The 24,994-nt window shown below is 40.3% G+C and overlaps 3 protein-coding genes across 4 annotated transcripts in view; 1 reads left to right on the top strand and 2 right to left on the bottom strand.

Moving 5' to 3' along the window:
• Positions 1-80: 80 nt before the first annotated feature.
• On the bottom strand, positions 81-5,491 carry xrcc6 (X-ray repair cross complementing 6). The gene is made up of 13 exons (XM_085465665.1): positions 5,430-5,491; positions 4,909-5,013; positions 3,908-4,020; positions 3,653-3,794; positions 3,154-3,405; positions 2,756-2,942; positions 2,476-2,662; positions 2,175-2,343; positions 1,659-1,820; positions 1,313-1,442; positions 1,040-1,140; positions 837-953; positions 81-653 (listed from the first exon to the last, which is right to left on the bottom strand). The coding sequence occupies exons 2-13, from the start codon at positions 4,979-4,981 to the stop codon at positions 454-456; spliced, it is 1,833 nt and encodes a 610-aa protein (XP_085321791.1). The 5' UTR covers positions 4,982-5,013; positions 5,430-5,491; the 3' UTR covers positions 81-453.
• Positions 5,492-5,583: 92 nt separating this feature from the next.
• On the top strand, positions 5,584-10,634 carry LOC146702701 (desumoylating isopeptidase 1-like). 2 transcript variants are annotated; one of them, XR_014921887.1, is made up of 7 exons: positions 5,584-6,003; positions 6,117-6,138; positions 6,251-6,323; positions 6,454-6,563; positions 6,952-7,074; positions 7,667-7,799; positions 9,206-10,634. XR_014921887.1 is itself a non-coding variant. In XM_085465666.1 (6 exons), the coding sequence occupies exons 1-6, from the start codon at positions 5,916-5,918 to the stop codon at positions 7,746-7,748; spliced, it is 498 nt and encodes a 165-aa protein (XP_085321792.1). In that variant the 5' UTR covers positions 5,584-5,915; the 3' UTR covers positions 7,749-10,634. The 2 variants fall into 2 exon arrangements, 1 of the variants encoding a protein (XP_085321792.1); XM_085465666.1 differs by having other exon boundaries at positions 7,667-10,634.
• Positions 10,635-16,768: 6,134 nt separating this feature from the next.
• shisa8b (shisa family member 8b) overlaps positions 16,769-24,994 on the bottom strand; it is a 40,865-nt gene continuing 32,639 nt past the window's right edge. Inside the window, exons 4-5 of the mRNA XM_085465670.1 lie at positions 22,918-23,031; positions 16,769-17,486 (exon numbers count right to left, since the gene is read on the bottom strand). Of these exons, the coding sequence (XP_085321796.1) occupies positions 16,939-17,486; positions 22,918-23,031 (662 nt within the window). The 3' untranslated portion in view covers positions 16,769-16,938. The remainder of the gene's footprint in view (positions 17,487-22,917; positions 23,032-24,994) is intronic.

Genomic DNA, 24,994 nt, shown 5'->3' with positions numbered 1-24,994 from the left:
TTTTTGTGCAACATGAACTAGAAATGCAGCTTACGGTGAACTAACCTGCGTGATTATGTAAATAAAAGGAATCAGGTGAGTAGTATAAAACAGTTTATTAATGCAAATGCAACGCCATCAAGTGTCACCACTAGTTACAGTATTTATAAGATCAGTGTATTCCAATGCTTCTAGACTTCTTTATCATTTCAAACACCACTGGAGTGAGTGCTTGATCACAACAGAATGACAGTTTTTTTAAAACATTCAAACAGTATTTATACATAATGGGGCTGTCACGCTATTCTTATCTAATCAAGCCCAACGGGAAAACACAGCGTCTGGTCCATGTGAGGGCCGTGTAGCGAGTTTAAAACAAGCACAGGAACCATACATGATGACTGCTCAAACAGATTCAAAAATTAACCAGAACTTTGTGCAAAGCTGTTGTGGATTAAGACTGGTGTAGACTCCTCATGAGCCTAAACGGGCAATCAAAGCATCTATCAGCTCCTGCTTCTTGGTCCCAGTGGTTCGAACCCCAAATTGCTTACAGGCGTCCTTTAGAACGGGCACGGTCAGCTTTGCCAGAGTGCCGTTCTGCACGTGGGCCTTCAACTCATCTTCTGTCAGCTCTACTTTGGGCTTCTTCTCAGCTCCACCTCCAGTATCAGCTGCGAGTTCATGGAGTAAAAGAATAATCAGATTTATCAAATCACAGAATTCCCGAACTACTGAATGATGCAAGTTATTAATAAGTCAATCTGACTACCTGGAAACATTTTGCTTGGGATGTAATTCACAACACATACTAGCACATAACTTTACGTAGTTTCACTGATGGTTCATGCTCTGACCTGTTTTGCGTTTGGCAGCTGGCTTGCTCTCTGGATTGTAGTAGGCAGGGTAGACCAGATCTTTGAACTCCTGGACCAGAGGACCCAGACGCTGGTCTATTTGGTCAACCTTTGGCACTGAGGAAGAGAAAGAGCGCGATGAGCAGAATTACTCTAGCAGCCACAAAAGGAAACTGGGATCTGTGTTTAGGTCTGCATCTTACTGATGAGATCCTCAATTTCCTCTGGAGCCATCATATCCAGAGCCAAGGCCTCCAGGTTCCTAAAATGCTGCTGGATGACTGGGTTCTCAAAACCTTCACTCCTGCATGACATTACAGAGTGTGAAAATAATATTAGTGGTTACGCAAAAAACAAAAAAAGGAAATGCATGACTCTGCTATAAACCAGAGTACTTCTTGTTGTTAGTTTTATGAAATTTGATATAACTCCTCAGTTTTCCCTGTTAAAAAAAAAAAAAAGGGCTCTAGAGTTACCTGTATTTGAACCTGAGTTTGGAGACAATCTCTTTCATCTTGTCCACCTGTGTTTGTGAGGCCGAGGGAAACTGCGGAGGGTCCAGAGTCCGCAAATCATCGGCAAACGGCAGGTAGATGACGTTAAAACCTGGTAAAGTCATGAGCAGACAAGACGCGTCACACTGCAGTTAATTACACACAACTAAGTTCAAATGTTTAAGTAATATTTATGTATTTGCGAGTTCTCTGTATTACTGTAAAATTTAGTTATTTTTGCTAAAAGCTGTAAAGACTCTGAAGTTGCACTTAAAGAAGCTAAAATAATTAAATGTAATTAGCCATCTTGACCCCAGCACCACATTACCTGGTGGTGTAATCTGTACTTTCCCCTCGCCGAGCTCCTCATTCTGAGGCAACAGGGCAACAAACCGAGGTGGATAGTTTCTGCGGGAGATGAAACGGCACAGAGCGAACACGTTCCTCTCGCTGCACTTCTTCAGCAAGGCGGAGAACAGACATGAACTGCCTTGAGTAAAAATAAATAAATAAATAAATAAAAATCACAGGATATCTGATTCAGTATCAATGAGATCCACATTTACTATGACTGAACAGACAATTTTTATAGCTGCTTACAATTTAATTAAAGCTTTTACTTTAAACCCATCATCAATTCTATTTTATTTTATCAAATAACTCAGCTTTAACTCAGCGTTCTTGGAACAAAGAGTCTTTGCATGCAGGGTGTAGATGAGTGAAACTTAAGTTAAGTTGACTATGACCTTTATTTGAAAAAATATTTAGAAATATCCAGAGTCAACACTGTGGTGGTTTTATTCTTCCTTCCTAGAATTAAATCAGACTGCACACACAGTTCTACCTTTCACCTCATCCTCCTCAGGATAGAGGAAGACAGCAGGCCGGATATGGTGAAGCAGTTTGAGCTTTTCCATCGGTTTGAATCCAATCAGAAACAATCCAGGGTCATCAAACTTCTTAATGGCATCCACCTCGTCCCTCTCCATCACAATCTCTTTACCACCATAATACTACACAACACACACAGATAAAGTGGAGTTTTCATGTGTAAGTTAAATCTTAAAAAAATAAAAATAAAAAGCACTCAAATAATGGAATAAACATAGCACTGCTTTCGATTGGGATCACGAGATTTTCATTACCTGGGCTTTCTTTATCTCACTGGGCAGCAGCAGACTGCCAGTTTGGGTGTGGAAGGTTCGAGTTTTGCTGCGGACTGGCTCGTTGGTTTCCCTGTAAAGTTTGATGGAACCTGGTTTGCGAGCTGCCACAGCAGTTGCATAAATTCCCACGGCTACATTTATGCCCTCCCCGAGGCACAGGTTTAACCTAAAGACAGCAGAAAGAATAGATAGTGTAAAGAACAGCCAAGAGGAAAAGGTAAATAAATACGCTATGGAGACAAAGAAAGCCATTGCTTGCCTTGCCAAGGTTCTTTTCTTCAGCTCTTTGGCCCGCACCCGTTTCTGGAGGTCCTCCAGCTTGTCAGAAGGCTGCAGCTGCAGCCCCATCTCACTCTCATCCTCTGGTGGACTTACAATGTCACAAAAGAAGAGCGAGATGTTGAAGCCCCCCGGTTTCATCAGGTGCATTAAATCAATAACGACGCCTAAAAGAAGAAGGTCGAGGGAAGACAGCCCACATACACAATTACCAATGATAACAAATCATCACACTTCAGTAAAATAATGTGAACTTGCAGAATTAGCAGAAGATAGAAACCCGAAAGGCTGGTAAAGTTAATCAATTATAAAAGCAGAGCGGCAGTGATAAAATTTACAGTTAAAAGGGCTTGCGTGAATAGCTTCTTTTAGACCCACCAGTCTCCTTGAGATCACTGGCCTTGGTGCGAGCCTGTCGATCTTTCACGCTGTCGCCTCCGTGTGGTTCATCCCTGCACGTGAAAATCATAAGCCGCTTGTGGGAGAGGCGGAGCTTGATGTCACTGTAGAGGTTGGCACAGCACCACAGAGCATCTCCTAATGATGTCTCTCCACTGCCTATGGTCTCTGCCGCCAGCTTGGCACCTTTTTCCCCCCGCAGAGCATCCACCTCCTGGACTCGCTTTGCACCTGTCCAAAGCAAGAGACAGACAAGGGTATAAGAAAGATATGTTCAGCAGTTTACAAACTACTGAGGAAGTATGAGCCAATATTGACTGCAGCTTTGCTCTGCTCTTTTGAAGTTTTGGTCTGAAATAAAGAAAAAAAAAGAGGAAAAAGAACTGCAGATAAGAAGATTGCCTACATTTGTGTTTGAAACAAAACAATAACAAAATAAAGTGTAATTATGTGTTTGTTTCAAAGAGCTGCATCTTACCAGGCTCATTGAGATCATGGTACACATAGACATGCTTAAATGAGTTTCTGGGGTTCTTGCTCTGCTCTGTGCCGTAGAAAACCAGAGCCACCAGGTCCCTGTCGCTACTGATGATCTTACTGGTGTACACAGTGCGCACAACCTACAAGAGCAGCACACAAACCATCATTGTTACAAGGTTGCTATACGAAGCAGAGCGAAATAACTACTATAAAATTAAAACTAGCAAAAGAAAAAGATAACCAGCCATCTCACCTGCATGGTCATATCAAAGTTGGAGGGTTCCCCGTCTTCCCCTTTGATGAACATCTCCTTGGAGGCATCAACCAAGAACACCAAGCTGTCTCTCCCTGTAATTTTGTAGTCTCCTATTGAAGATGGAGACCTGGTTTATTCTGTTGTCACTTCAGTATCACTTTTTGTATCAATGCTACATGCCAACATTTTACTTGTGCTGAAGTAGATTTTAATAACTAAAATGTGATAATAAAATGTGATAACAGCAAAAGTATCATTTAAGAAATCCTGAGCCACCCCTCAATTCTTGACTTTTTGCCAGGTGCAGCATTTATTGAAACATGTGCAAAGATACAAGGAAATACAGTATATAAAGCAAGTATTCTCACAAAGGTCAGTTTATACTATTTTACAAACTTGAAAGTCAATATTTGGTATGCCAACTTTTATTCATCAACACAACCCTAACTCTCTAAGGTAAGTTTCTTGTCATTTCATTAAGTAGTCTTTAGGAGTAGTTCTCCAGGCTTCTTGAAGAACATTCAAACTTCCTGACTGTGACAGGAAGATGGCGCATTTGCTCGGCTTGACTTCTACCTGCCTACGTTGTATTATATTTTATGCTCTTATATCAGCCCTGACGTTTAATATATGGAGCTATGCCGCTGTGATTTACGACCGTTCTTCCATATTGATGATGCCTCACCTAACTCTGCAGCTGAACTTTTATTGTTAGTTGCCTTTCTACACCTGAATGATTTATAAGTCAGTGTTAAGTGAATTAAGAATTAAAAGCATTCCTCTGAAAATTGCCAGGTTCAAGAACTGGAGTTAATAAAGGGGGGAAAGCAGCCAATGTTTAAAGAAAAACTTTGAAAGACCTTCATAAAACCTGGAAAGCTATTACACAAAACACAACAAAGTGGGGCTCTTAGGAAGCTAAATATAAACAAATAAGTGGTGGCTCAAGACTTGCACAGCGGTGTAAATAAGCGTTGAGTAGCGGTTTTTCCTTTTACCCCCTGACTGCTCCCCTTCTTCTTGCTCTCCCTCCTCATCCTCGTTTTGGTAGTAGGCGTTCCACTCTGCCATTGGTGCTGCCTTCAGTCCCGTCTCAGGATTTACTGTGAAAACCAGGGATAAAAGACTGCCGCATTTACAACACTAGATTCAAACAAAGTATCAATGGCAGAAGGCTTTTCTGTGGCGTATTTAAAAAGTGCATCCTATGTACTCCTACAAATAAACATATGGTGCAACTTTCACCAGGTAATAATTATTATGCACACGACAAGGCATTTCAAAACAGTTTTAATGTCTCGTTAACGCATTACTAATGTTTAATTAACTATGTTTTTAACTTTAGCTAGCAAACGTTAGCTAGCTTAGCTTGTAATTAGCCACTTTTCGTGCCATTTCCATTTAGGAGCCAACTATGTAACAATGTTATGGGTCTAATGAGGCACGAAAATTGATAGCCTAAACTTACAACATAAATGAAATACATACACAGTTTTCGTCAGAGAATTCCGTCACTTACCGTGTGCTTCTCCTTTCTGCACACAAGTCCAGGCTAGTTTTAATCGCTGGCGCGTTCAGATACGTGAACAAGCACAGTTCAAACGCCTACTGGATGTCTTATCGTCTATTGGCAGATAAACTGCCAATCTAAGGTATTGGCCAATCCCGTTTAAAAACGCAGGGTTTATTTACCCTAAAGCCGGAAGCCTGCTGTTCACGTGATAGGACAGTAGCGTTATCGTTGATAGACAGTGACACAGCACTGGAATTGACTCCCGGCAACTTCGAGCTAGGTTTTACATTTACTTTTTATTTTACGGTTATTACTAGCATTTTAAACAGCCTGTAGCCTGAATTTATTATTTCTCACAGTTCCACCACCAGAAGGTTTATTAAACTTTTCTTTGCCACCGGGAAGCTAGCTAGCTGGGAACTCTGTAGCGACTAAGTAACTTTCTAGAAAGTTAGCTGCATTGTCGTTTCGAATAAATCGTTTTGCGTTATCATGGACCAAACTGATTCTTATCCAGTAAAACTTTACGTTTATGACCTGTCCAGAGGGATGGCCCGTCAGCTGAGTGCTTCCATGCTGGGTGAGTTTCTGACAAACTCTGTCATGACTCAGTGGGATGCTTCGGAAGTGAAAGTTGTTGATTTCTAAGGGCGGAAAAAGTTGATCGTAATTTAAATTATTTTATCTTTACAGGGAGACATATTGATGGGATATGGTGAGTTTTACATAAAGAAAGTTCTATAAAAAGTATTCTTACTGAGCACCTGAGCTGCAGTTAAGTACTTTAATACCACTGTTTAAAAAACAAATGCATTGGCGTCTAACAGGCACACGGGTGTTGTGGTCCACGGGAAAGAGCACTACTTTGGTGGATCAACAGGCATCACCAATTGTCCACCTGTAAGAATCAGCACCATCCTCTCATATAAACAGTGCACTTTAAAGCCGTTTGATCTAGACACAAAATCAAGAAACTTGTGTCAGAATCTCAGTGACAAGTCACTGAAGTGTGCATCTGTTTGTCTCCTAGGGAGGCACCTTGTTGGGGCCGCCTGATTCTGTAGTAGATATGGGCTCCACTGAAGTGCCTGAAGACCTTTTTAAGGAGTATTTAACTTCACTGGGAGAGTCCAAGTACAGGTAAAAGAAGATGATGAGATCTTTATTATTATAATTGTTATTATTGTTGTTGTTGTTGTTGTTTTGGAAAAATACAACTGAACCAAACAGTTACAAATGATTTGTTTTTAAGTAGCACCAGTAGAATTAAGTGCATAGCTTGAATGCACAGAACAAGCCTCATGCGTTACTGCCCTGTTTGAGTCTAAATAATAGTTTTTAGGAATGAGCTAAAATGTACATATAGTGTTCTTCCCCCTCATTATTTTGCATTTAAAATGTTTCTGTCTCATCACTTCCTGCTACTCACCTGCTTTTCTCCACCCTGTGGTGCACCTCTCTCTCCCTCTCTCTGCGCTTTGAACTCCTTCTTCTTCCCTCCTCTGACTTCCTCCTTCATTTGTTGCAGAGGTGCCAATTACAACTTGTTTGAGAACAACTGCAACACTTTCAGCAGTGAAGTGGCTCAATTCCTGACAGGCAGAAAGATCCCATCGTACATCACAGACCTTCCATCTGACATCCTCGCCACGTAAGCTTCTTAATTCTGTGCAGTCAAATTGAGTCTCTGCTGATACTGATGGCAAAATACTAAAAATGCATAATAATATCAATTATATTATAGATAATAAATATAAATGGAAAAATGCATTTGAAATTATATGCACCCTGAATGTTGTATTAAATACACCATTACAATATGAATGTACAGTTGTCAAAAATTAGAGACCTGGGTTGAGAAACACTCAAAACACTGAGAATGAGAAAACTATTTTTACACTGCCCAAAATAAACTACTAATTTTGGTCAGCTGTGATCACTTTCAGACATTTATTGGCCTTTTTCACACGTAGAACTTTCAGCTCCACTTATTAAAGATTTAAGTGAGTGATTTAATTTTGACCCGGTGTCGTTTGTAGAAAAATCCGAAATAAATGGAAACTTAAGTGCCCAATTCTTGTTATTTAAAGACATTAAAGATGTATGCTGTACAATCATTTCATCCTGCGTCTCTTTTGAACGATTACTCTTGTGGTATTAAGTGTTTGCTGTTCTTGTATGATATAACTGACTAATACTTTGGTTTGTAATGTAACTGTACTCTCTGCTGTATTTCCTCACAGACCATTTGGCCAGGCTCTCCGTCCCTTCCTGGATTCCATGGTCATAAATCCTGGAGGCAACAACCTGGCTGGGCAACGATAGACCGAGTCGTGGATTTTAGAAGATAACTGATAACATCCCTGCATGTGGCTGGCAAGTCACTTCTATATTTAATCAGCCATCACTTATTGTTATTGACTTTTATGGTGTTGTTCAACATACTCTGAGGTGTATGCGAGGGGTGAAGGTGTGCTAAACTCTGTGGACAGGGGACTAAAAATGGGTCTTATACTTGTTTGTGTACATTAACGTGTTTAAGATTACGTTTTCTTGGGTCAGCAGTAGTGGTGCAACGGATCAAAAATCTCACGGTTCGGATCGGATCATGGTTTTAAGTCACGGATCGGATCAATTTTTGGATCGGCGAAAAAAGACAAAAATTTAACATTTACTTATTGAAGTATTTTTTTGCCGGTTAAAAACATTCAACTCAAGACTCATTCCACGCAATTATTTAAAAAAAATTCTGGTACAATATAGGGCAGTACAGTCTTTGTATCTACCATTTAATTCAGTTGTATTTATAAAGCGCCAAATCACAACAACAGTCGCCTCAAGGTGCTTTATATTGTAAGGTAGACCCTACAATAATACATTATATCGCACTCCGCTGTGATATAATGAGCTGTCACGGTCACGTGGCTTTCCGTTGCCCTGGAGCTCCACCCATTTGTAGTAGTTAGGGCAACAGAAGATGCCTGGGACAGTTCAGCCGTAACTTTAAACATTTCCTGCTCATACATGCTTGGAACGATCTTGCCACTAAAGTTGACGCGAACAGGATATCATAGCGTGGCTCAAGCACGTTGATCATAGTTTAAACCCCTTGTTTTGCACAACGGAATATGCCCTCCCGTCTGCAGCTAAACACCCCAGTAGCTTTTGTAATAGCTTTAGCCCGGTCGGACTGGGCAGCAAATACCGCAAACTCCTCTGCTTCTCCACTTTGACCGCTAGCGCTGGCCATAACTATCGCTTGACAGACCCACCACGCGGACCATACACATACTTTTTTTTTTTTTTTTTTTCTCGAATCTTTGGATCACGTCCGTGCTGAACCGTGGAGTGGGATCGGTTCGGATTACGGATCAACCGTGATCCGTTGCACCACTAGTCAGCAGGATCACTATACATGCATATCCTCTGGATTAGTATTCAAAGTTGTCATTTTAGAGGCAGGATTCATCCTCTCATGCACTGCTACTTACGAGAGGCGTTTTCAACAGGTATTGTCATCCTCTCACGAGGTGCTCCAGTATGTCTCTCTGTCATTGTGGCAGTCTGTCACAAAGTTTATTATAGTTAGATGACTGCTCAAAAAAATCGAATGATGAAGAATCCATGAATCGTACTATCATCACATAACCAGCACTGGCCTTGTCTTCCAATCCTTCTGTTTTAATGTGTCTAAAGGATGTCTCTGTTTTAATCATTCACACAGATAATGAGAATTTGTAATAGTTTTCATGGACAGCAGATCTTTTTGTGTCTTTCTCCAGAGATCTTGTGAGGCAGAGAGATGGCATGTAAGGACTCCCAATTTAAAATCTGACATTTATGGAATTAAAGGAAACCTTTTCTTTGATATTTATCTATATGTGAAGTTTTTATAGTGACTTTTTAAAATAAAATTAGTTTAGGAACTACTCAAATAAGTGCCTAGTGGCATTTAAAGATCACTGGCAAGGCTTATACTTCTTGCTCTAAGACTTTATTACAAAAAATATTCATGTTGAAAATGGTGGTGTAAAGACTCTGATTGTGTTACGCTGGTAACAAATTGCTATCAAAATGCACAAAGTGCCAGGATGTAACAGGATACTTTAAGTTCAGTTGTTTTGGCAGAAATCCAAATCTGAATTTGAGTCCAATGCCAAAAATGAGGTATTTGTTCCTTAGTCTATTGTCACATTTCGGTCAGTTTGTTTATTTAACGTGCCATGCTGTGTTCTGCCTTTTCTTCAGTGTGGGTGTGAAATCGTTTCCACTTTTTCTGTCCGTCATCCCAATAATGTAAAAACTACTAACTTGAATTTCATGGAACTTGGTGGAGAGGGAGAAAAAATGTAATCTGGTGCCTTAATTCTTTTTATTTGTTTATTTTTACTGTTTGTATTCCTGTAGTTATTAGAACAGGATGCATTTCAAGGCCAGCTCAGTTAAACCCGTTCTGCCGGCTCGTCAGGCTTTAAAAGTATCGTTTGACCAAAGTTTTATCTTCAGAATGCCACGTCCAGGAACATCTGATGAACACAGGGAATTATATTTTTTTTAAATTCAGGACCACTCAGCTTTACAGCTTTCATTTGCTTTGTCGGGTTTAGAGTTTTCTCAGTTTATAAAGACGCACTGTTTCATATACACTATGCATATTTGACTGTTTATATTTGCATGATTAAACCAGGCATAGGAAAACTATGCGTATCAACCACTTACCTCCATCACTGTTTTGGCAAACTGTGTTTAATTGTTGTGTTTGGGACATGTTTACTCTAAATATTGTTTAACCTGTTGCTCCTTCACCATCCTGATCCTGCGTAGATCATTAATGCACAAGTCTCAAAAAGGCCATCGTTTTGCTTATATTCAAATATAAATAGGTCTTTAGTTTATTCAGATTGTGAATCTAAAATCACTGAATTGAACCTGAATTTGTTGAGGGGGGAAAATGTACTTTAAAAAAAAAAAAAAAGATGTTTGCTTACAAGCAGAGGGTCACACGTGGTTTAGACAAATGTTTGTCTTAAAACGATTAATATATATGTTCGTCTGACATCTAAACCATCATAGGTGGTATCCTGGGCTGTTTAAACTGGGGTGATCATTGATGATGATCTAGACCTCACAAGGCAAATGTTTAACTCTGCACTTTATTAAATGTGTGACATTTTCAAATACTATCTTCCATTAAAATTGTTATTCTCTGAAGACTTTTCTGTTGACTTTATTAAAATGTTTTCTCTTCAGTTCTATAGTATTCATCAAGCATCTTAACCCACTTCTAAATTCTTCATGTTTTGCTTCTTTTGTGTTAAAGAATAAAGGTGTTTATACCAAGTACTAACTTTCAAACCTCGGTAAAATTGTACAAACACAGTTTTTCTGCACCTATTTCCATTTTCCTGGCAAAATATAAAGGAAAGAGAGGCAGCGCCAGACTTTTGCACTGTATGTCATTAGTAGCAATCCCTGATTCGCTTCAGAAATCAAGTTTCCAGGACTCAAAACTGCTACTGCTCTCGTTCCATGTAATATAAAGAGCAGCCACAAGGTGGCACTACAGGATCAGTCCTGCAGCATCAGCTGTATTTGTCAGTCAGGCAGGTTGACTATTAAATGTTTTTAAATGACCAAATATTTGTGTGAGTGACGCTGCTTCAAATATTCAGCATGTACTGAACCTGCTACCTCTGAAGTAAACACATTTTACTCCAGCTGCTCCAAGAAAAAGTTTCCAGAAAGTTCACTAAATGACAATATTTGTCTGATGAAATGAGAGCTGCCAATTTATCAGTGGTCTGAAGTGGTATGTCCATGAGGATCAGAAGTCTAATATTAATTTCATATGAAAACCAATCAAACCAAACTCAAAATTTTCTTTAATATCAATATTTAATAGTTCATCATTAAAAGTGTCTTCTAAACAGTCTGTTAGAAACAACATCTCTAGAATATTTTGGGTATAAAGTAGCTGTTCTGTTGTAGTAAGAAGTATGGATACATACAGCATAAACACTACATACTGTATTTCTCTCCAATACACTCTGACTTCATCTGTATCTATTATATTTTATTACTTGCAGTAACTGAGGGAGCCAAAGTGGTGTAAACTCAGCAGTCTTTACCCAGCAAAAAATAATTCTTCCAGTTTTAAACATGCGGACAAATGTTCCAAAGCACATCTAGTTCCTTCTCACCACTTCTGGCCATATAGACCTCACCAGTGGCTTAGACAGAGGTACTGCAGTTCGTTTGTGCCACTGTGTTTTGCCACTTATGTGAAAAGGCCTGTCTATTGCCCAACTCTGCCAACAAAAAGTCAAATATTCTGTTAAAATCTGACAGCAGTAATACTACTACTAATAATAAATACTCTCTGTTCATACAGCCCTTATATAAATAAAATATATAGGAAATCCAATAAATAAAAATATTTACACAATAGTCATAAATCAAATCAAAATGATTCCCAGATGGTGGTTGCACTACATAAAACAAAAATCAACAAAAGGCGGAGTAATAATGTACAAAATGTGTCAAGAATTTATCACAAAGACGTGAAAAAGCGGTTTGTTTCATCAAGACTAGAAGATCAGGTGGAGAAAAATGCAGTTTTCCATACCACGGGGGAAAAGCATTGGAAGCACTTGTTCACTGCAAAGAACTAAACTGCTATTGTTTAAGGGGAAAAAAGCAGCAGCTCTCAACATTTTAAACCCACAACACCGACCGTTTGGAGGGGAAACGGATGCCTGCCCAGGACACTGCGCTGTTGAAGAGGGGAATCGCATAATTACAGACGTGTCCTTCTTGTGTTTACATACAAGGGAATGAAGACAAGAGAGGGTGCGGTGAAAGAGTTGCCTGTTTTTTTTGTTTTCTTGACACAGCAGGAGCCACAGAGCTCTAAATGCCATTCACTTAATGTGACATCATTGTGAATGATGCAGGTGTTTGTCTCGCTGATCTCTGCTGCTCCTATTAGATTTGGGTTTACTTCAGTTTCCTTCTGCAGTCCGAAGACATGCATGTTAACGGGTGATGTCAGTGTGCGGGCAGTAGGTGTGACTATACCCTCCTGCAAACAGAGGAAAAAAGTATCTTCCAGTTTAACGTTTTCACCCAAACACATGAGATATCATCGGAAAGGCCAGGATATCTTCTATTGAGCACATCATGACTTATTAAGTTAGCTCAAATAAGTAAAAAGATATAGACCAAAAACAAATGTCCATTACAGGAGACATAAATGAGCAGGCTGGATCTCAGGAGGATATGACAGGTTAAGCGATTTGAAGTGCTTAGAGTAGGTGAATGTGGCTCGAGCCTTCATAAATACCAGGTTAGACTTGCACTTAGCTTATGTACCAGACTGAGTATTAGAAACAGTGTTAAATGAGACCTGCTGTGTGTTTTTTATTATTTTCTGTCACTCATGTACTGTTACAGTGGTGGCTACTTATGTTAAACATGTCTCTGTTATGGTCATTTCAGGCACATAGCTCCAGCTATGGATAAAGAAGCTCAACCTTCTGTTTGCAAGGGGCAACCAATCAGAACAAAGTTGGGAGGATGGGTTAAAGGGAGAGGCGTTAGAACAGTGGATCAAGGGGCTGCACTAAGGCTCATTATAAAACATGTGAGGATTGCTTCAAGCTATGGGTTGCTGTGGGATTAAGTCCAAAATTAAAATATGATACTAGATCCCCATTAATGACAGATTTTGGCTGACAAAAGACACCAAATATACATTTACTGTACTTTTACCTATTATCAAAACTTCTGACATTTCTCCACATGGTTCAAATGAACAGTTTAAAACCCCTGTTACGAATGCCTCCATGACAGCAGCTGACAACAGTGCTAGTCACAGATTATCAAATCCCTTTAAAATTGAAAATTTTCAAAGTTGCTGCTTTTCTTGCTCATTTCTCCAGGGATAAATGATAACTTCTGTAAGCCTGGTGGCAAGATTTTAAACCTCGTGTATTTTGTTTTATTAAGAAGTTCAGGTGGAATATGAATAGGTCCATATGGAGAGATGAACCAAAAATGAATTATGATGCAAATGTCCAGCTTAACAGAACATTTTGGTGTCTTAAAAAAATTCAAGCTTGTTCCATCAGGCAGCTGTTCCAGTGGAAAACAACTCCAAAACTTAGCAGACAGACAAATATAGGTGAGAGGAGAGAAAGTGTTAAACTTTAATTTGGGTAGAGACCAAAACAAAATGTTCCTCTCGATCATTTGGAAGAGTTGTTAAAATTTTGGTCTGCTCAAAAGGGCAGAATAGGTCAGATTGTTTTGTTCACCTGTCTTCTTATGACATATTGTTAAGGACTCATATACGGACCCTTCATTTAGGAAAATATTAACCATATAACATTCTTATTGTTTAGTATCTTGATTTCATGTTTAAAATACCGTACTGCAGAATTGCATTTGACCAACAGTGCATCTATGTGTTGCTGTAGAGCTATATTTGGTCTTTATTTAGCAGCTGTGTTGTTTTGCATGCGTTGCCCAATGTCTTGACTCAATTTAACCTACAGCAACCTTTTTTCCTGCCTCTTAATTCAGCTGCTACATAATCAAAGGAAAGTTCCCCCCTCAGCTCTTTCGGCACAAATTCAATTCACGAACCTCATGGAACCATTTCTGGACACATGTGTCGTACATTGTACATCTCCTGAGGGTGTTCCAGCTGTACATCTTCACCAACAAGTGCAGTGGAAGCAATGCAAAAACTGTTGAATGTTTAAATCAACAGCTGCAACTCTGCACAGTGTCCTTTGCTGTCCGGGGTTCAGAGATGAAATGAGAAATGTCTAACGCTCCAGGGCTGGAAACGCCTCAGAAAACTTTCCCGCAATGGCGCCTGTAGGTTAGAAATTACATACAGGCATCTGCACACTCTGAATTATGCCTCAGACAGTTCAATAGTAGGAGACCAGATCCACACTGACTCCTTCCCCCAAGGAAGGAAAACATGCAGCAGTGTGTGTTTGTTTTTTATTTTCCTGTTCTCTTTCCTCCTTTTCTCTCCTTTCTAAAGAGTTTGAGCCTCTGGCTCTTACGCTCTTCCTCTCTTTCCTTCTCTTCTTTTCTCTAGCTAGGATGGAGGCTGATGGGACCTGACATGATGGTGCCATTGTCCTCACCGTCAGTTAATGTGACCCACGGGGATGCTGTCCCCGTATGCTTGGCCTGATGGCGAAGAATGCAAAGCGCTTCATCTCAGAAAATTGGTGGGAGAAAAAGGGACAAGGAGAAAACAGCTGTGCATGGAGGTAGACTGAGAGCTGCAAAATAGAAGAGGTGTTTTTACAAGATAAACAGGAGGTAACTTGATGCACACAAAAGCTTGTGGGGCCTGAAAATTACCTGAACTTTTACCTCGACGATTGCACTGAATGGTTGATGATATCTATATAGATCACAATGAGAAAACTCTTAAACTAGGCCAGCTCCAATTGGCTCACCATCAAAAGCACTTATTTTTAATTCATTTGTACACCAGCCCAAGTTGGGGTTTTTTTTTAAACATGAACGCCAATGATTAACTCTCTTTTAAGAGCCAACCTCAAGTGGCCATTTGAGGAACTGCAGTTTCCAAAACTTCCTCATGGGCTTCATTATTAATGCTGCGTTCCATTTGCCTCAGATGTCAGAGTTATTAGAGATCTCCCGAGTAGAGCACGTCCCTGTAGTAAATTAAGAAAAGCTATAAAAGCAAAAGCAAGCAAGAGGCAGAGCTATTCATGTATCATTAGCATTAGCATTAGCATCATAATATAGATTTTATACATTTACATGCTCTGAAACCATCTTGGATTATGAAGTTGAGGTTGGTGATGCTATTCCATCTTTCTAAGGTGGAAATTTAACTTGGGTGGGTGAAAATTCCAATTACGAACTCCTAAATTCCAACTTTTGACTTCAAATGGAACACACCATTAGCCACAGAGATTTTATACATTTGTTTAATCCAGATAAATACTGAAGTGTAGATGAAAAACATCAGTTTGATAATTTCCCAGCAAGAAATTGTTGTTATTGCTAAACTAGGCTAACTGTCTGCGTTAGTGTGCTTCATACCTGTGCTTCTCAGGAGAAGGAGCAAGGTGCAGTAGCTAGCACTGTCACCTCAAAGTAAAACAGCTCTTGGGTTTCTTTTGATAACATTAATTTCAAAAAAGTTTTCAAACTATTATCATTTACAATGAGTTCCTTTAAAGTGGAGGAGGTAGTGAGTAGGAGAACACAGACAGAGTTCCCATTAAATGACATGAACAGTTCCAATGTTCCTGAGGTCTAACATTTGCAGGTGACTGACAAAAAAAAGAGTACACAGAAAGCTACACTTGAGTCAAAATAGCTGCATGCTAGCTGTGACTATTTCTTTGGAATGGAATTAGATTTTTTTTTTCTAGCTAAATTGGTAGCCACATGTACTGATCACCTGCTTCACCTGTGCTCAGGTAGAATTATTTTGAATAATACAAACTGACTGTTTCTTTTTGCCTAATTTGACTCGAAGTATCAAGCCCTCCCCTCTAGAGTGGCCGGCAGTAGTATTTTGTTGTTCTTTGTTCTGCCCATGTTTCTATATTATGGAGCCCCGCAAGGGACATGGGAGAAAAAATTAAGATGAACTTTTGCAAGATCTCGCAAAAGTGTATCTTTTGTGACCCAACCTTCCCCAGAATTCATAGCATGGCCCAGCCAATTCGTTTCCAACAATGGCGACAGCTAGTTAGTTTTAATATTACTCTTTCTGGGTCACAAAATAAACTTTTAAGATATTTTTAGGCGTGAATGTAGCTGTGTAAACTTCAAATATCTGCCCGGTTTATCAAGAGATCACATATTTGCAAAAGTGCTCCGGCGTTTTCGGAGACGTCTGTTACCCACCAGCTCGAAGCTAACGGGAGGTTGAGGTCCACTACAGCCGGGGGGAACACCGCACTCCCGGCGCATCGTGCCTCGACCTCCCGGTCGGCTTCGAGCTGGCGGCCTCTGAAGGATGCGACTAAAACATTTGCGAGATCTCGCAAATGTTCATCTTTATTTTTTTTTCTAACATGTCCCTTGCGAGGCTCCGTACCATATGGCCTGTACAACCACAATTGAAGCACACTGTAGTGGAAAATCTTTAGTAGTTGGACATTTTTATAGCTTTGCAGCCTATTGAAGCCTGAGAGTGGATTTGAGATATCCTTGGGTGAAATCTAAACATTTATTATACGAGACATTTGGTCAAGTGCGGTAATAACCTTTACCAGCACAGTCCATTTTCTACAAAGTGGTGGTTCTGCACTGTTTTCCTCCTGAACCTGTTTCCTCTTATGAAAACACCCCTTTTCATTTTTTCGTGTCTTAAAAAAACTCCTTGTTTAATTAACCACATGTTGGACGAGCTGTCCCAAACTCTGGCCCTTTTGTCTTACGCCAAAGCGTTTTCGTTTTTGTGTTAAACATGGTGGAAGGCCGCACTCTGAGTTGCTGCCGCTCAGACAGTCACCTCATTTGCACTGTGGGTGGAGTAGCTCTTCTGTCTGGTGTGGTGGTAATAAGTGGGTTGAGATGGATGTTGCCCCTGGACATGTGGCCCCTGTCCTGCTCCCCCTCCAGTTCCTCCATACATCCCTCCATAGGGTTGAGTATAGAGATCTGGGACATTCTCTGTGCTCTGCTGCCTCCGGGTTGAGTAGTTGTGTCTCCGGGTGGAGCTGTGCAGAGAGGTGGAAGCATGCGCTGGGGCGGAGGTCTGCCTGTGGACATGGCGGGCGTTTGGCTCCCATGCTTTGAAGGCCGAGTTGGAGAGAAACGGGTGTGTGGTTGTCTTAGAGAGGCGTGATTGCTTGAGGTGGCTGGGGGGGATGGAGATTGAAAGAGGGGAGTGGATGTCGTGGTGTGCTGGCAGGGGTTGGTGATGGATGTATGATTTCTCTTTAGGTGGAATGGGCACAGGCTGGAAGGCAGGCGGGGCTACAGGCTGGTAGTGGGAGAAATCCATGAGAGGGAAGCTCTTGTAGTAGCTCCGAGATGCAGTTTCAGCTGCAGAGAGACAGGGTGGAGACAGTCTGTGAGACAAAGACAACCATCGCCGTAAAACCTTTAAATACCCGAGAAGTCTCCCCACCCTCCAGGCTTTCAGTTTGATGAGCATCGAGAAAGATCGGAGCTTTAGCCCAACATTAATCTTGTCGAATCTGTTTTTTATTTTCAGACAGATGTGACCATGAACAAAGGTCTAGTTCTATTTTTAAACTTACGGTTTTCTGTTGTAGTAATACACTTCTCCACCACCGTGCTTGACAAGGTTTGGCTGATGTTTGGCTGATATGCTGTGCTAGGTTGTCACTAATCATGGCGCTGTGCATTTTGCCCAAGTATTTCCAGTTTAGTCTTGTCTGTCCAAAGGACACTGTTCCAGACGTCTTGTGGTTTGTTTAGACGCAACTTGGCAAACCTAAGTCGTGCTGCTTTGTTCTGTGTAGAGACAAGAGGCTTAGTTTCTGACCAAACAAGCCATGCTTGTTCAGTTTTTTTCTAATTGGATTACTAAATTGATGCAGGGCATGAGGGATACTATATTAACACACACCTGAATGCTCAAGACCAGCACCTGGCTGCTTCTGACCCTCTTAATTTCTATGGAAGCAGTGAGGTTGTATTAATTTTTTTCCTTCCAGTCCTTTTCACATGACTGTTAGTGTTGTTATTTTCTATAAACTGTTCAGCATAAACTGTTCAGACTACTTCCATCAGGCAGGAGGTTCTGCAGTATCCAGTCCCGAACCAGCAGACTGAGAGACTGCTTTTTCCATCAGGCCATCAGACTGCTGAACACTTCGTAGACACCTCACGGTCACTTACCAGAATTTCAACATTATGCACTCCATACTGTACATAAATGCCACTTGTTTTGCGCAATATCCAACTGCTGACCTCTGTATATCCTTTTTGCATCTGCTGCACCAGTGTACCTGCACATGCAATGTGACAATAAAAGTAGTAAATGACCTTTCCTCAAATCTTAGTCTTTATAGAATTTGTCCCAAATTTAAAGTTGCCAAAGAGGAAAAAATAAGCACAAATGGCTATTATTACTCTACTCTTTTTAATTCTAGTTTATTCCTTTAACCAATGGCAACGTGTGTGTAGACTGTGGGATTTATGTACCAAATATGGGTACACTCATTCATAGTGTTAATAAATATAGCTTTCTGCTCACTTCTTGCTCTGTCACAGTGCAGTGTTACAGTAGAAGTTAAAAAGTTGGGTCGGTAGCGCAAACATGCTATATTTGGCCTCTTTAAACTTGTTTACACTTTGAAATCATTTTCAATTTATCACAGTCTGATGCAGTTCTGAGTCACATGCAGAAGCAGGCTAAGAAATTAACTGTCAATTCACAAACACATGATCTGTCATCATAGGAGGAGGGCTCAAGTCTGAATCACGGTTAATCCATGATGCATTTCTGGCCTCCTGGCTCCAAACTGTCAGCAATGTCACTATTGTTTGAATATATCAGAAAGCTTTTATGCAACTCCTGTAGGCAGAATTGAAAAAAATGATCTCCTCACAAATGGACCGTGTTAGCATGAAAATGCCCTTTTTTATATGCGTAAAAGTTTTTAAAAAGTACATTTAAAGGAGCGGAAAGGAGGGAGTCAGAGGAAGGTGAAGAGAGGATCTGAAAAAGATCAAAGGGCAGGCTGGTTGTTTATGTATTTCCAACTGGCATGCCCTTGAGGTGAGTGAATATTAGTGGTGTTAATCTTCTCTTGAGATACTGGAGGGCAGGAGGAGCAGGAGAAACTGAAGAGTGCAACGGAGATGTTGGAGGTAAAGGTATGTGTGTCAGGAAGAGGGGACACAGCGATGGAGGTTTATAAACACCCTCGCCCTGAGTCTGACTCTGCTTGTGCATGTGTGTGCGCGTGTCATCAGCACACACTGCATAAACTAAACACTGAGGTTATCGCTGCTAGCTTCCTGGTTACATGAACAGTAACCTTGTCTCTGAGTGTGCTTTCATTGTTTTTGCTGGAAAATCAGAGTACACCGACAAAGGTTGCTTCCGCTCTTTTCAAAAGCAAATGTATTTAATCTCAGCAATGTCATTTTATTTTATTATTTCATCGAAAAGCATAAAAAAACTTTGAGAACAAGTGAACTCCTATCATGATTCAGTCTGATAGTTTGTTGAGCAGATGGTAACAGTTTCCTGCTTCTGTAATGGAAAACAAGCACAAGTAAAAATGTAACTACATTTGCCTTTAATCTTAACTGCGAATGTTAGCATATCCTGGCAACTAGCTTCAGAGCCAGCTGAGGCATAAGGAGACTAAGGTGCCGCTTGGGGGCCTTATACCAGGAGGGGCCTCCAAGAGCACACGAGACAGGTGACAAATACATGTTTTGTGCTTGTGATATATCAGTAGTTATCATAGAAGAGAGAGCAAGTTATTTAGATAAATGCGTTAACAGACTTAGTCAGCCACTATAAAGGTTGTGCTACATGCATAAGTAACAAATGAACAAGCATGTACAACAAGCATATAACGGCCCTAAAATAAATACGGCCCTGTCCCAACTTCTTTGAGAACTGTTGCTGTCATTAAATTCTAAAATGTGCTAATATTTATCTTAAAATGACATATTTTCTCAGTTTAAAAATTGTAATGTTTGATGTCTTCTACTATGAATAAATGTGGTCTCTGTTTTGCCTTCAGAACAGCCTGAATTCAACAAGGTGCTGAAAACATTGTTCAGAGGTTTTGGTCTGGTGATAGTACCACCATACAGTTCATGTTCCACTGCATCCCTAATCTGGTGGCTATGGAGGCCATTTGTGAGCTTACTGTCATGTTCAAGAGACCATTTGAAATGACTTGAGCTTTGTGACATCATGTGTTATCCTATTGGAAGCAGCCATGAGAAGATGGACACTCTGCGGTCATTAAGGGATGGAGTAGTCAGCAACAATACTCGGATAGGCTTTCATGTTTTAATGATGCGAAGATTAAGCACCATGGTATCACCCACACAATTTGCAGCCAGCAGAAGTTTGAACTGCTGAAATAAGGCAGGATGGATCCATCCTTTGATGTTGTTTCTAAAAAATTCTGACAGTACCATTCAAATGTTGCTGCAGAACGCAATTGCTTTGAAGATGAGGAGCAGGTCTGCAACCATTTGCGGTCTTCAAAGTGACTTTGGTGTCAAAATGGTGATAGAAAAGCAATAAGTCAGAGTCAGTCTGCTATGAGTTTCTGATTAAATGGGGTCAAGTGGGCGATTATGTCCAATTTATTTTTCTGAAAATGGTGCGATTAACTGTGATTAACTTAGATCAGAGAAAAATCACATTCAGTTACTTGCATTCAGAGTCCAGCAATAACTTCACAGATCTGAGGTTCCAACACAGCTAGTGTTGTAGTTGCTGCGGCACGGCAATTTAACTGCAGATGATATAGGAACTCAGCAACCTTGCTTTTATGTAGGAATAGAACAATAATATAACCAGATGGCAGCTAGAATTCAGCTGCAGTTTTGTAATCAGAGATTTGCAGATGTGGAAAAAAGTGAGGTAAGGTGGTGCAACTAAAAAAAAGAGTCTATCATTAAAGCACTGTGTTCTTAGTCTGATATGAAGGAATCTATTGGATGAGAATATCTCATTTTTTAACTGAAAACATTTTGTGCAAGTCTTGGTAACCAGGGATCAGTCCGCCAGGACCTCTGCTCCTGGCCGCCGCCCGGCTCACAATGCAGCCGACCCCTACGGTGCCTCCTGTGGGTGGTGGGCCTGCAGGAAGATGGGCCGATGTCCCTTTTTCGGGCTAGGCCCAGCCACCAGACGCTCTGCAAACAGTCTTAGTTGATTAATGTGCCCATTTGTGATACTGAAAACTATTTTGACTCACAGGGAGGTAGTACACTTTAGCTTCAGACTACTTTCAACCTATCTTTTACAAATATAGGCTTCAGATTTTACCTGTTTTGATTTTGTATTTGAGGTCAATATAAAATTTAGACATTATACAGTAAGTTAAGAAACTGTATGTGCGCTATATTGCCAAAGTATTCACTTGTCTGCCTTAACACGCATATGAATTTGAGTGACATTCCATTCGTAATCCATAGGGTTTAATATGATGTATGCACACTCTTTGCAGCTACAACAGCTGCAACTCTTCTGGGAATGTTTCCAGCAAGGTTTAGCAGTGTGTTTATGGGAATTTTTGATCATTCATCCAGAAACACATTTGTACGATGAGAAACTGATGTCGGACGAGAAGGTCTGGCTTGCAGTCTCCGCTCTAATTCATCCCAAAGGTGTTCTGTCTTGGTATGCTGACCCGAGCCTAACTCGTCCAAAATGTCTTTCCTCCTGAAAACCCCACACCGTAATCCCTCCTCCACCATGTCTGCACTGCTCCTGAGTCCAGTAATGGCGTGCTTTACACCACTGCATCCAATACTTGGCATTGCACTTGGTGACGTAAGTTGCTCGGCCACAAAAACCTCTTCCATGAAGCTCTCAACAAACTGTTCTTGAGCTTGGCCACATGAAGTTTGGAGGACCTTGGCGACTGACTATGAAGAAAGTTGGTGACTTCTGCCCACTATACTCCTCAGCATTCGCTGACACTGCTCTGTGATTTTACATGGCCTGTCACTTTATGACTGAATTGCTGTCATTCCCATTTGCTTCCACTTTATTATAATACCAATAACGATTTACTGTGGAATATTTAGTAGCAAAGAAATGTCATGACTGAATATTATTAGCTGAAATCCTATCATGGTACCATGCTGGAACTCACTGACCTCCTGGGAGCGATCGATTACCTGTTCGTAGAAGCAGTCAGCATGCCTAGGTGATTGATTTTATACACCTGTGCCCATTCAAGTCATTGGAAGACCTGAATTCAATGATTTGCATGGAAGACTTTATATGATTATAAAGTGAATCATGGAATAAAAAGATGTAAAGTACTGTGCAACTTTTTAGTGTACATGCAAGTAAGCTAGCTACACATTTTATGTTGAAATAAAAATAATCATATCTGTATTACCTGCACGCCATATATCATAGAGCTCTGTCCTTAGCAATGACTAGGTCTGTGGGGTCAGATCTTCCTAAAATATTCCTGTACAGTGAGGTTTCTTTGAATCAAATCACACAAAGGCCTTACTGCAATAGCTCATGCTTGTCTGCATGACGTGGTACCATGGGGAAGTAAATCTCCTGTGAAGTCCAGTTTACGTCAATCACTTAGTAACATTTAGATGATTAATGTTACTTAAATGGGATCATGGTGGGGGGCCTCTCTTTAAGATTAAATCTGCTTTACACGAAGTAAAGGGACCCTTCATCATCTGACAGCTCCTGTACTCTTAACTTGTACTGTAAAGGTTGCAATGTCAGTTGAAATAAGCATCATTTAGCATGTATTTGTGTCAGACTTACCCACAGCTTTGAGGGAGGTGTATTTGTTCAGTCCCACTGCGCTGTGGTTGCTGTGAGGCTGTGGAAGCCCTTGTCCAAATGGTCCATAAGCAGAGTTATTCAGCTGGTACTGTTCTGGTAAGAGATAGACAAAGAGTCAGTTGTAAGTACATGCATGCTTTACCTTTAAAAACAGTCTCACAACATATTCCTGTCTCGTTCGGACAACTGTAACTTCAGCTTTTTAGTGTTTTAAATTGATTGTAACTGTGGTGCAGTTACCAAATGCAGGCACTAAATACATTTACGAGTTATGGCTTTGGGCCATGTGACTTTTTTTTAACTGTGAAGTACAAATTTGCCGGGAGCAAGAATGGCCAACGCATCCTTACAACTTGAAGCACTGCCAGTGCAAAGTGCCTGTACTGTAGCACAGTACATGCGGCAACTTCTTTATTATTTCCCCACAGATTTGTTTAATAGTAATATAAAGTGAAATAATAAAGGTCTGCGTGTGTTGCCTGAAGGTTTTTACAGTTTCAGTTCAGATTATACTAATATTTCTAAACCAACATAATGAATTGTGGCTATAGGGACGCTCTGTGGTCTGCAGCAGTATATACCTTTGCCTCACCAGAGGCAATATTGCATAAAAGACACTGTACAGACCCACTGCATGTTCATCCAGTAAGCACTTCATTAAAGATGTTACACCATAAATGTACATTCAGAACACAGAAAGCTACATAATTGTGAAAAATGAACTAAAATCCATAAAATTTAATTTGTTGATTTGTGAATTTAAAACCTCATCAGATGCCAAAACAGCATTTTCAAGCTCTGGAAAGTTACTGTATTTTAAAATCTTTGATCATGAGAGTTGCAGGGTAGAAAGGAGAAATAGCTCTTTGTGTACACTGCAAAGGAATCTGTCTTTGGATGAACTCATTTGATTGACCAACGGAGGGCCTCGCTGGATGATACTGCAGCCTAAGGGTTATGACACACCCAGCCAAAGCAACAGGCCACAGCATGCTGCTGGGCTGTCATTAATCGCTGATGAATGTAACTTCATAATGGAGAGATTTCGCTCATTTAGAGGAGTTTATTATTGTTTTAGCCTCCAGCTTTTCTCACTTTTAACACATGCAATAGATTTCCAAGTAATTGCTTTTTTCCTTGTTATAAAAAGCATTTTTCCTTATCCATTGTTGTATTTAATGTTAGATATCCATGCATCCATCCATCCACGCATCCATCCATCCATTTTTTTGGTTCTATGTTATGGGGCAACAGTCTAAGCAGCAATGTCCAGACCAGCATCTCCCTACGCCTCTTCCTCCACCATTTCCATGGTGTTCCTAAGCCAGCGGTCCCCAACCTTTTTTGCGCCACGGACCGGTTTATGTCCGACAATATTTTAAAGGACCGGCCTTTAAGGTGTCGCAGATAAATACAACAAAATAAAACCAGTACCAGTACCCTCCCAAAAAAAGATTTATTCATAACGCACAGGAAACCGAGTTAACGATTAAAAAATAACGATAAAAAGCGATTAAAAACCCTGAAAACCATAAAAGAGTGGTCTAATATTTATGTCACAAGCTTCTTTTTTTTTTTTACCAAAAGCAGCTGGTCAAGGTGTAACTTCTTAAGGGACATTTAATCAAATGTTAGGGTATGTATATATTTGAGTCTGCGTGTATACTTTGGACCCAGAATCCAAAATAAATTTAAAACTTATTGAGCTTTATATTTAAGATGTACCAGCCTGGAAAAAGAACAGTTTAAAAAAATCACCAAAATGATAAGTGATTTATTCTCATGATGAGTGTATGTAAACTTCAGAGGAGAACTGTAAGTGCAGGATTAACATGAGTTTAAAAAACAAACAAAAAAATATGCCCTTTTACTTTGAGACTGGTAACTTTGGGTGAAACAGTTCCATCCCTGACAGGCAGTCGGTCCAAAGCTAAATGAACCGAGGTTAATGAACAATGGAACAAACTAGGAGTAAAAGAGTAAATCCCTGGCTATTAGCAATAATGAAGTCCACTGATGCAGCCAGTGCACTTGATGTGAGCCCCAGGGATGGATG

This window comes from Copadichromis virginalis, linkage group LG8, assembly GCF_057382275.1.
Source record: "Copadichromis virginalis isolate Kocher_CV1m ecotype Utaka linkage group LG8, C_Virginalis_male_GT1.1, whole genome shotgun sequence".
Taxonomy (NCBI): Eukaryota; Metazoa; Chordata; class Actinopteri; order Cichliformes; family Cichlidae; genus Copadichromis; species Copadichromis virginalis.
Note: the sequence above shows the minus strand (reverse complement) of the source record. Positions and strands in the feature narration are given on the sequence as shown.